The sequence below is a fragment of the Caloenas nicobarica genome, chromosome 7, assembly GCF_036013445.1.
Source record: "Caloenas nicobarica isolate bCalNic1 chromosome 7, bCalNic1.hap1, whole genome shotgun sequence".
Lineage (NCBI taxonomy): Eukaryota > Metazoa > Chordata > Aves > Columbiformes > Columbidae > Caloenas > Caloenas nicobarica.
In genome coordinates this window covers 9,080,358-9,092,607 of record NC_088251.1, presented here as the reverse complement: position 1 = coordinate 9,092,607, position 12,250 = coordinate 9,080,358, and the positions used below count along the sequence as shown (strand labels likewise).

Sequence of the window (12,250 nt, the reverse complement as noted above, 5' to 3'; positions counted from 1 at the left end):
CCTCTCCAGCACCTGCTTCTGCCCCCTTGCAAAAGCCTAGATTTCCCCAGGAGCTGGGAATCCTCTTTGCTGCAGTTTGAAAACCCGCCCCCTTCACTGCCCATGATCTCTGCAGAGCTCGCTGCAGTGCTGGGCACCTCACCGCAGGCAGGTCTGGCAGGTCCACGTCGTCGTACAGCTCCTCCTGCTGCATCCTGCCCTTCGGCAGGTTGTCGATGTAGGCGTTGGGCTCGGAGTACTTCCTCTGCATTAAGCTGTGAACAGGCATCGGGACATCCCATCAGGCGAGATCAGTCTTGCTGTGTGGCCGCGCCATGCTGAGTTTTTGGGGCATGCCTGTGGCCAAGCCCACCCCACCAACCTGCCACCGCAAAGGCCACCCGGGCACATGCCACCAACCCCATGGCAGCTGCAGCTCAGGTTAGACATGTCACCGTGGGACAACAAGTGCTTTTCTGTCCCACACTGTGCTTTCAAAGAAAGCGACCGAGTCGCAGCCGTGCGTGCAGCACCCAACCCCGCGGCAGCCACCCTCTCACAAGTGGAGGGACCCACCACCCCAGTTGCTTCCCCTCCACCAGTCCCTGCAGCCCCGTGCGTTACCACTGACGTACAAGAAGGAGTTCTTCGCGGCGCTCACAATGCAGGAAACCCGGTCAGCATCCACATAATCGTAGGTAAATTCCTCCGGGTCCGTTTTCGAACCTGATTCCGACAAGAGGAGGCCCAGCCAGTGGCCCATTTCCTCTGAGGACTTTGCCTACAAGGTGATCAGAGAGACAGTACAGGTTGCAACAGCAATTCCTCTGCACTCCCCAGGCTACTGCTGACTTAGCGTCGGGTAGAGCACTATGCTGGCAGTCCTCTGGGCTTGCACGGGGACAGATCAACGGCCAAGTATTTGTATTAAACCTGAGACCACAGTAAAAGAAGACAGAAGTACCGTTCTCTGTATGGACTGATTCGCAAAGTTGGAAGATGTATGAACGCAGCTCTTTGTTTAACTCCTTCCTAAAATTTCTACTCAGGCTGCATTTTCCTTACAATTATCAACTCGGTTGCCTACAAGAGCAAGAGAAGTCAAGTCTCCATGGCTGGAGACGCTGGTGGAGAGCCGGCTTTGGCGAGGAGAACATGCGGGTTTTATTTTGCACCAGCAGAGTGCAGCAATGGGATTGCCAAACACCGACGCGCAGGGAGACCCAAGCACACCAAAGAGCCTGAGAGTTCCTTATGCCAGAGCCCGAACCTCTTCCAGGGCTGTTTGCACAGGGAAGAATTTACAGTAGGATCAGAGAAGAACTTCAGAAAGTGCCCCTTGCTATAACATGGTCAGTACCAAATTCCCAGCTGCAGTGAACAGTCTGACATTCTGCAAAATTAAGAGTTAAATATGGTGCCTTGAAGTCCGCTCTAGCAACAAGCCACATGTACCTCTCAGGAGTGGGGGATTTCTACCTGAAGCAAGAAGAAGTGGGCTGATGCAGCCATCTTTGCATCTTTTGCTTTGATTTGAGGAGTTGGAGCAGTAAGCACAAAGTTAAATTCAGGGCAACTGTATCCCAAACTGGAAAGTATATTTTAAGCTTCCAATCTGTTTTACTTAGCAGAGACTTCAGTCCCTGGGAAGCCAGCCAGCCTGTACATTGAGTCTGACATCCCAACAAAATACAGATTCTTCCATTCACAAAATGTAAATTTTCCCAGCACCTCTTCTTTACATCTGTAATTAAGCAAAATTTCTTAGACACAGACATGCCCTAAATCAGAAGCTAAGCAAAAACACCTTCGAACTTCATGGCAGGCAGTCTAAGTCAGTTGTTTAGCTATAAATATTCCACCCACTGGAAAAATACAGGAAATTGCTCACATTGTCCACCTCCTACTATAATCACGCTGTCGTCAGAGAGAACTAAGATTAGAGATAAACAGCCCTGGATGCAGGCAAAGGAAAGTAACAGATGGAGATGAATTCACTTGCACTTTCAGGGGCAGATCTGTGATCGGTTTACTTGGGATGCATGACCCATGGCTTTGGGACTCTCCATTTCCAGAAGATGTTCTGTGTTCGTCCTAACCACAGCCTTAAAGCCCTAAGTGGCATTCCTCTCATCTAACATTAACCACCTGAAATGTATCCCACATAACCTTATCCTAAAGTCACTGGAGAGAGATGGGCACCTCCAGAGGACCCTTCATCCCATCCTAAGATGAGCGCCTAAGATGAAGGCTGAATGGTCCTCTGGAGGCACCAGCATCAGACAGAGGCTGGATTCCCAGCTAGGTGGGACACCTTCTAGGTGACCATAGGCAGATGAACCGAAGTCCCACACTTCAAGTTCTGTTTTGCTGGACTGAGGGTTCCTCTGGAGGACCTCACTGGCATTTAGGCGTACTAAGACACCCACACTGATGACTTAAAGCAGAGAGTGCTTGTATACAGCCTACCTCCAGTATGACCCGTTCTTCCCCATTGTGCAGGATGCGGAAGGAGTAGAGATGATCGGGGCTTGGCTCTGGGATAACTTCACAACCTGCTAAACTCAGGGGTTGCTGAGCCAGTTTGCTTCGGTTCTTGTCCTGGTAGAAATGGAGGTGACCGTCTTTTACCTGACACCAGCGGGACTTCCACTGGCTGTTCACTAGCACATTAAGGTAACCTGCAAGCAAGCACAGGTTACTTAGGTATATTTTCCACCCCACAGGAAGAAGGAATTCAAATTCATTTGTGTGCACAGGGATGTCTGATGAGTAAGTTCTGAGATCATCACACAACACAAAGCCACGGTCAACAACAAAGAGTAAAATCAAAAAGACAAGTTGTCCTGTCCATACAAAACAGGGTGAAAAGGGTAAAAATCTGTTCAAAACAAAACTCTTTGAAATTCAGGTTAGGTTTGGAGCAGCAAGTTGGCTGCAAATGGTTGGATGAAGCTGTTCCCAGGTGGTGAATACCAGCTGACCCACACAACCCTCTCCTTGCCGACTCCCACACACTGGGCTGATGCCCAGGAAGAGCAGCACAGGTGCCCTCTGCGTGCATGTCTGGTATTGCCTGCCCTTCCTCTTGGGTCACCCTGTGAGCTGTTGCCCGCCCTTGTAAGCCACACAGTCACCTTCATGTGTAAGAGGCACCACAACCCGCCTGGATTTACTGGCACAGACCAAGCAGACTGCAACCTCCTGCGTCCCACAGCAGGACAGCCTGGCACATGTGCATTTGAAGGGGATGATGCCTGGTGCTCATCTTGCCCTGCACACCGAGACCCAGCCCTCAGACAAGTCCCTGCAGAGGTGCTCATGCTGTCACTTACTGGAAGTCTCCAGGGATCTCTCTGGGCTATCCAGGGAGCTCGATTTTTTCCTCCCGAGATTCATCAGGTTGCTCAGTTTCAGGCCAGTTGTGCACTTCTTCTTAACTACCAGAAAGGAAAAAGAAAAAGATGTATGTGGGGCTTTCCCAACTCACAGCCCACTGTCCCAGCTGGGTGTCCTGCATCCAACAGCCCTGCGGCACACACATCACTTGCAGAGGGCAAACCTGCGACTCAGGGATATGCTGTAATAGTCTAAAGCCCAGGGAGATGGTGAGTGAGCAGCACAAGTAATCTCGGTTAAGTGATGTGCCCAAAACACTGAATCTATATTGCATTAAACATGGGTTAGTGCTGACCAAACACCAGTCCCTGCAGGAGCTGTGGGAAGGCTGTTTGCTCAGGTCTTGCTGGGCAGATGCCAACCTCCTTTCACTTTCTTACACTACAAAAATTGAATTAAAAATCATTACCCATAAATATGTATGGCTTTCAAGTCTTGTCCTTTCTAAAAGAGAGGCTCAGGGTGGGGAGGGGAATGTTTATGCCCAAAGAGGCTCTTCAGCATTTTCCCACTAAACACAGCAGTCAGTGTGTGAACATGGCTGTGGCTGTGTAATCATCAGGCAGTCCTGGTAAGAAATCAAGTTGGATGTTTTCAGTGGGCATTTTCTTTCTCTGTAGCACAACGAAATGATGAAGTCCTAATGTGGAGGGACTGAGCAGCCGAGCTCCATCTGTTGGGTGGCTCCAGCAAGTCCTCACCATGGATTTCTCTTTCTCTCCAATATGTAGATGGGTCCCACCACACTTCTAACAGAACATCTCCTCTTATAATGTACTTAACTGACTCATCTTATAGATGGAGAATGGAGCTCAAATCCTAAAGTCAGATGCCCTAGTGTGAAGGTGTAACTCTCCCATTGGAGACAGCTCAGTATCTCACACAGGTACTCCAACTTCTCTGCAGAGGCCTCTGAGGAAAGTCACTTAGGGTGGATTTATGCCATATCAAACTGTCACAAAGTGACTCGCCCAGAGTCACACAGGATCTGTGTAGTATGGCAGGTATCGCACCCAGGTTTCTCAAGCCCTGTCCCAACTCTGTAACTGCAAAGAAATGCCAACATCCACCTATCACTTCATTATGGAAAAAACAGGCAGTGAATACACACACAGCTTTCACCCTGCATCAGGTCAGTTTGGGGTGGCAGCGGCAGGAGACACTACAGAAACCCTCACCGCACGTGCAGGGTCAGTGACCTGGTTTCACCCCCATTCCCAGGGTAAAGTTTTACCATCTTTTATCTCCGGTGTCTCTGGGTGGCCGTCCGTGCTGCTTCCGCTCTCAGAGGCCGCAGAGTACCTCTCAGATACCTCCACCTGTCAACAAGCACCAGACACAAGCTCTGCAGATGCACGTGACCCTTTCCTCCAGCCAGCACCCACCACAAGTGCTTTTTTCCCTCCTCCTAAATTACGAGGTCAGCGGCAGATGTTTTCTCCCGCTCAAGCATTCACCCTGTGCCCTCTCTGTTGTTTCTGAGCCCAGCATGGGCAGATATGACACATGAACCGATCCAGCCAGGCTCAACTCTGAGATGATGTGGTGGCACCTATGGCCTCCTGCCCTGCAGCCAGGCTGGTGGGGGCATTTGCCAGCCCCCACAAGAGGGCATGGGCAGAGGAACTGGCCAGATGCACAAACAGGTGCGTTTTGGGTGTCCACTAGAGACTCATGAAGGTTTCTTTCTCCTCCCACTGTTTTGAAACAAGCTGACCCCAGGGAAATGTCACCTAAACCTAAACTAGAGACTGGTCCAAGCCCTGGCATCCAAGGGTCTATGTCTCTTCTGAAGCTCTTGGTGAGCACAACTGCTCTGTTGGATGAGGTAGTGCTGCTGCCTGGTATGGAGTTAGTTTTTGGGGAAAGATGTGGCAACAAAATTAAGACTGCAAAGGAAAATTAAGATTGCTCCAATAACACTTCTTTTCAGCAGAAAAGGGGCCTGGTTACATTCATGTCAGTCTTTGCTCAGATAAAATTACTTCACCTACAACTATTATTTATTAAAAGAACAAGGTGGAAAAGCCTAAGTGCTCGTTTTCACTGTAGAGACAAGGTGTACCTTTGGGTAACTGAGACGCTGTGAATCTGGGATGTACTGGTTGCCTTCAGTGCCTCCTTCGCAGAGCAGACCACTGGTCTCCTGGATGACCTGTGCAGAGGGGAAGCCATCACCTGTGAGAGAGCTGCAGTAACAGCATCAACACCTCTTCCCCACCCAGGACAGGCAAAACCACAGCAGGCTGGGACACCCACGATTTAGGCTCCCTGGGATGCTGGGGACGCTGCTGGTGTTGCAGCAGGCAGCCAGCAGACACTGCTGGATCCGAGCCAGCCAGGGAAAGGCTGCCAGCAAAGGCAGCCCCGGCGCCTTGCAGCCCCGCTGCTGCCCCAGGGTTCTGTGAAGGCTCCTTCTGCTGCCATCTCAGGGAAAGAGCCTTTTCTCCCCCTGTCCTCAGCCAACTGATGTTGGGCACCCACCCCAGACATCCCTCCTGCCGCAGCGGCTGAGCTGGAAGGTCCTTCCACAGCCTCCCTTGTGCAGAAGGCAGCAGGGAGCTGCAGGAAGAAGCTATCCCAGGACATGGAAATAAAGTGGTGTGCTTGTATATAGGCTTGCAGTGAGGAAGGGAGCCAGAGCATCCAAGGACAGGACTGAGATAAGATACGGTCTCCCAGCGAAGCCGGGGTAGAAGCGTGGGAGCAGCCGTGGGGCAAGCCCCGAAGGCGCCACTGACCCTGAGCCACTGCTCTGCCTGGTCTTTACTCTGCAGCCCCAGCACGATGACGTCGGCGTTGGTGGGGATGATCTTCAGCTTGTGCTCTTTCTTCCTCACTTGCTTTTCCTTGTGAATGACAGTGCAGCCCAGCAAATTCACGTCAAGCTGAGGGCTATGATCTTTGGAGCTCTTGTAGCACTGGGGAAGGAAGATGGGAGGGCAGGTAAGAAGCTGAGGAGGAGACTTCTCTCTCGCTTGCTGGCGTGAGCTCAACCCTAGAAGTGGCTCAATGCAACCACACATTAAGTGGATGGAAGACAAGGTCCTATAGGTCCTACAAGACTGAGATGTCTACACGGACTACACACAGGACATTTCTATACATATAGAGATACACAATCCATCTACATATATGCATAAATAGTCCGAAATACCTCTTACGGATACTGCTAGAGGGTCAAGTATGTGGTTAGTCAGTGTGATAAGCATCCCTTCTGCTTAACCACCTCAAAAAGTTTCCCCAAAAAGCATCTCTAGGCATTTGGGGAGTTTGGGATTTTGGCCACAAACGTGCCCTTGTGACCCCCTCAGCAGCCCCATGCCCACATCTCTTCTGAAAACAGAATTAGATCCCCAAGTCTCTGGGGACACGGTTTCTGAAGCATTCTTTCTAGAGGTACTTTGGTTTTGCCGGCTATTTAACATGCCCTGAAGTGCCACTTCCTTCCCCAGCTCATGAAAATAGGTTCTTTTATACAGAGGGTGAAGGATCTACCCACCAGCAACCTGGTGTCCTTGATAACGCACAGCTGTTTTGCCCACTGTCCCAGCCACTTCTTTCTCCACAGGAATGCACAGATGCGGGCATCCTTCATCAGCTCAATGGTGGCCTCCGTGGATGGCCACTGATGGGTTGCTGACTTGCCTTTGCTGCTCTCCTCTTCATCATAAGATTCATAGGAGCTACTAACAGCATCACCATCTTCTATAACAAAAGCAAAGCTCTGTCATTAAATACATTTCTAGGACAACTCTGAGCCTATCGTTTGCCTCAGCCATGCTCACACATGCAAAAGCTTCCAGTATAGGGTTGTGTCTTTTGAGGCTCTTCTACAGGAGGAAAATCAACAGGAAAATAACCCTCATAGATTTTTTTTTTCTTTCTAGCCCAGTATTAATCTCATTGCAATGTTTTGTGCCTAATGGTCTCAGTTAGCAAACACTCAAAAGACACTTCTCAGTTGACCACAAATTTGAGAACATTCCCTTAGATGTTTTCTGATGTTTGCTGCTTCCCCCCCCGCCAAAGATGCTTTTTCTACTTTCCACTTCAAGCCAAACACAATTTTTAAGGCAACAGTAAGCTACAATCAGCCCTTGTCCTCTGAATGTCAGAAGATGGTATTTGCGAGGCCATGCAGCAAGCAATGATCTATTGTATTTGAGATGTCATTCTGCTTTCCCTCTCTGGGCTAACAGGTCTCTCTCAGCATCCAAGGGGCAGCAAGGGGCTCTGAAGTACTACACTGTTGCAGCAGCAAAAATTAGTCATAAGTGGCAGCTGTAAATAACAGTATTCACATTTTTCATGTTCACTCCTAAATGGATTGCTACGTTACTAGGATGAGTTAGGTTTTTCAATACCCAACTCTAATGTGCTGTAGGTTATTGGAGTTTTCAGCTGATAGGAACAGCTGGTTATTGGTACCAGGCTCATCAGAAACAACAAAAATGTTCCCACTGACTGCAGGGGAATTTGCAATGCTCTGCTGGTGTTTACAGTATGGCTCTTATTTGCAAGGTAAGCTCACACAGCAAGATGGTAAGATTTGGGCAGCATCTGTGTAGGGTTTTGCATTCCTGTCCTACAGCACAGAGGAATATTGTTAAGGTTCTCTCACCAGAATTTAATCTAATTTTGATTCTCATAGGATCTTAATATCCATATGAAAGTAACATTATCAGATTGGTGCAAAGTAAAGAGGAAAAGCAGCAAGAGGGGAAAAAAAAGCATCAGGAGCTTCACTGAAGAACATTTCTTAAGTCAGGTTTATTTGTTCTTAAAATAAAAGGAACTGAGAAGCAGTAACAAAGCTATAGCCTTACCCCCAGTCAAATCTCACTGTATGACATCCCTCAAGTGATCAGAGCTGCATCGATTAAACAAATTTATTAAAAAGCAAATGCTCCCTTTCAAATTCTCTGAATGGTGCTGACAGCAGACTACTGGCTTACCATCTCCAGACACTCAATGTATCAGACTGTCCATCTTTTATGGGAAAACATTACCCCCTAACGCATTATCACTATGCCAGCCTTGTCCACAGGAACCCTGGGCAGAAATTCAGATGGAGTAAAACTGTTGAGGTTTCTCATCCCTAGAAATACCAAGAAGCTGAATCTCTGCACTGCTAGGGACCCTTCCTTCTGCAGCAGCAAGGATGTCTGAAGGAACCTCATCTTCTAAACCTTCTTCCTTATCAACATGGGGCTGTCGCTAACTGCCCCTCTGGCCCCTTTTGGGTGTCTCTGGTGCCCCTCACCTAAGCATTGGGTGTCAGGCTGCCACCTTTCCCTCAGCAGGAGCCCTTGCCTCTCTTTAGTGCATCAACCACAACCACAAGTGCCTCATGAGATGAGCTCTTCTTTGCTTGAAGAGCTGCAGCCATTGCTGGTGTGGTGACACTGCCATGGCCTTACAATGGAAAGGTGTTTTCCAGGGTGTGTAGCTGGGAAACTGGGACAAGTTTTGTTTGGGTGACTCGAGACAACACTGTCATCACTACTAAGGCTCACTCAATCCCAAGTCATTCTTGTGCATTCATTCTCAGGCACTTCAGTACAATGTCTCCATTTCCACCTACAGGCAGTTTCAACAAAGAGCAGTTTTATCCTCTCATTGCTGTGACATGAGTGGCAGCCACGTCCTTGGATGTCTTCATCTAATCCACCTCTGCTTTCCTGTTTGTCTTCCCACAGCCTCTCAGGGAGCTAAATCAATACCACGATGCAGGAAGCTCCAACCATCTCATACCCCAGAGCTGCCTCTGCCCGAGCAGAGAACCTTCAACATTCGCTACTTGTCAATACAGCCAGCGTTACCACATATCAGCTTCACATCAGTGGCCAGAACTGGGGGAATAAAGACCAGGGAAGTTCTCTTCATCATCATCTTGAGCATGGGGAAAGGCACAAAAAGTGCTGCCTTGTGTACATCAAGCATGGGCAGAGAGAAGGGAGAGGTGGTTAACGTCCATGCATATAATGGGCAATACCAGGGGAAGGCACCCGCTCATCTCCGCTAAAATTGAGGTTTGTTTTGGTTTTGTGGGTTTGTTTTTTTTTTTTTAAAGAAAGCACCTCAGGTTTGGAAAGCATGCCATACCCATCGTTATTGTGGCATAAATAACGCCCTCAGTAACCTGCAACCCTGGCCTGGGTCCAGCCGCAGCAAGCCTACCAAAAAGACCTGCACAGTCAAAAGGAAAAAGAAAGGGAGACAAAGAGAGAAAGCCAGAGATAAGCAGATGTGAAGAACAAGGGCATCAGTCGGCTCAGCCCCGCACTCCCCCCTTGGCCTGCGAGGAGCCCACCGTACAGTGAGACTTTGAACAGGGACAACATTTGCAACCCGTCCCCTCAAAAAAAGGCAATTCCCTTTAAAACAGAATCGTCATCATCATAATTAAAATCAGCCAGGGCTGATGAGCTGTTTCAGATGGAATAATTATTGCTCAGTTGGCAGTCACGTTGCCCCTTGCATTTTCACTCTGTTTCTTATCGCACCCTTCAATCATGCAAACACAGCCGAAGACGCTTTAACACATTTCAGCCCAGGAGGAAAGGGAAGCAGCAGCATTTGCCGGAGCTGTAAAATGAAAGGCAGAGGCATTCCCAGTGGAGAGGTGGGAATCCTGCTGATGAAAGAGGGACCCCGAGACCCAGCGGTCTCACCCGCCCGCTTCATTTTAATTAATTCACCCATGGATTATAAAGCGATGCCTCATAGTCCCACCTCGGCTGCTGCACAAATCCTCAATCTCCTCAGCCCATCTGGAGGCTTGCTTTGATGTCCTTTTCTTGGCAGTGCACCCACTAATTTTAGTGATGTTCCCCTTTTTGTTACATTTCACTACGCCCATTTGTATGGAGATGCGTGGACGCCTTCCAAGGCTCGTGCTGTAATTCTGTCGGAAGCACCATCAGCAGCTCCCTGGACCACCAGCCCCTTCCCTACTCAGCTTATGGGGAGAAAGGGGTGAGCACAGAGGGCTTGGGGGGTCAGTGGGGTCAGGTTTTGACATATTTGGCCAGAGAAAACCCATGCATGTCCAGACCGCTCTTCAGCAACAGCAGTCACATCAAGGTCTCAAGGCAGTTACTAGCAATGAGCATCATTCCACGTAGAACAGGTACAGGGTACTACTACCACCTGATAAAGCGAGAGGGGAAAAAGAGATGGGGAACCCAGTTTTGTACTTGTGGAACCAACAGGCAGGACTGAGACCTGCAGGTTTCCCCCACGTGCCATGGGATTTGGAGCCTGATCTCTTGACGCAAAGCAGAGCACCATCAGCTTCTGTCGCTGCCTGACCTACCCTCTGCACAGTGTGCTACGCTTCAACCTCTCCCACAGCCTGAGACTGCCAGTCAAGCAGCTATTTGTAGCAGTCACAGACTGCCCCATTTTGACAGCGCTCCCATCAAATGGGTTTTTTTTCCTCTCTCTTTTTTTGACCATGCTCACAGGGTCCCTTGCTCCCTTAGGCATCTGACCGGCCTGGATTTCAGCAGGTGGTGGGCGTTATTTGCATCTTTGAGCAGCAAGCTACCAAGGAAAAGCAGAGGTGTGTGCTTATCACTCCTGCTAGCCAAGGCTCTGAACACAACGTGAGTTCATGGATCTGCCTGGATAATTTAATCTGGGTTTCCCAGCATACGGATCCATGGCCAGGCTCCAGCTAATCTGGTGTATGTCTTTAAAAGCCATGGCTCTTAGTGCATTATCCTCTTTCCCAATGTGCAAGAGGGGAAAAAAAAAAAAAAAAGTCCATTTATCTTACAGTGCAGGCAACTGGAAACACCCCACGGGGACAAGGCTGCAGTGACCTGTGCTGCCCCAGCTTCGAGAGGGTTTCAACCCCTTGCACCCCACACATCACAGCCCTGCCCTCAGCCAAATAAGCCAGAGCATGTCAGCAAAACCAAGCTGGCACCTACACATGGCAGAGCTGGGGGGACCTCTCCTCTGCACCAAATGACACGTTTCACCCCAGCCGTGGTGAGCCTGAACCTTTTCCCACCTGAGCTGGGTGTAATCTTCCCATTCACCGCTGTAAAACAGCTGCAGCCAAAACGGGATGGTTCAGGGAAATGAAGATCTTTCTGCATCCCCCTTTTTTGTTTAGCAGTGTAACCTCGAAGCCCCAGGGAGAACACCAACCCGCAATGAGCTACAACTTGTCCAGGAGCGCAAGGTGCACACAGGCAGCAAGGGCTGTTCAGATACGCCAACCCCCAAACACTGCAAGCAGTGCCAGGGAGAACACTGGAGCTGGAGAGGACTCAGCTTCTCTCATAAGCAGCTCAGATTCAACGGCCAAGAGTTTAGATCATAATCTTTTACCCTTAACTCTCACTTCTTTGCTTGCCTTGACTCTCCCCACTCAGCTCTGCCCCACAGCGTGTACATCATTGCATCCTGCTCCACTGCAGTCAGGGCTGATGAGCAGAGATCCCCTTTTGCAGCAGAGCGATGTAATCTGTCTCATTTGGGCTTAAATGGATTATAAAGCGATGACAAGATCAGCTCTGCTATTAGATCAGGGGGAGGTAATCTCTCATGAAGGGTGTTCACCAAAGGAAGGATGCAGGAATACATCTTAAGAAGTGAGAATCTGGGAGCTCAGCCTGCATGCAACAGTCTACCCCTGAAGTGGGAGTGGGCCACGGGTGACAGGTACCGGTGACACTGCTGAGGACATTGCTGGGAGGTACCAGCCAAGGTGACGAGCGAGTGTGCGCAAAGGCAACCCACACACTGTCCCCTCACACGAAGTGCGGCTTTTTAATCAAGCTAACAGACGGTTAAATTGCCACAGGAGACAGAGCTGAATAAATAGTCAATTATAAAAACAGTTATCACTTCT

The 12,250-nt window shown here is 49.4% G+C and overlaps 1 protein-coding gene across 4 annotated transcripts in view; it reads right to left on the bottom strand.

Moving 5' to 3' along the window:
- Positions 1-12,250, bottom strand: part of AFAP1L2 (actin filament associated protein 1 like 2) — a 71,957-nt gene that overhangs the window by 5,023 nt on the left and 54,684 nt on the right. For 2 of the 4 annotated variants that reach the window (XM_065638834.1, XM_065638831.1), the window contains exons 6-13: positions 6,881-7,086; positions 6,120-6,299; positions 5,444-5,533; positions 4,613-4,697; positions 3,315-3,419; positions 2,449-2,660; positions 615-760; positions 143-254 (exon numbers count right to left, since the gene is read on the bottom strand). In XM_065638834.1, the coding sequence (XP_065494906.1) occupies positions 143-254; positions 615-760; positions 2,449-2,660; positions 3,315-3,419; positions 4,613-4,697; positions 5,444-5,533; positions 6,120-6,299; positions 6,881-7,086 (1,136 nt within the window). Of the gene's footprint in view, positions 1-142; positions 255-614; positions 761-2,448; positions 2,661-3,314; positions 3,420-4,612; positions 4,698-5,443; positions 5,534-6,119; positions 6,300-6,880; positions 7,087-9,486; positions 9,571-12,250 lie in introns of all 4 variants that reach the window. The other 2 variants (XM_065638835.1, XM_065638832.1) reach the window with 2 other exon arrangements.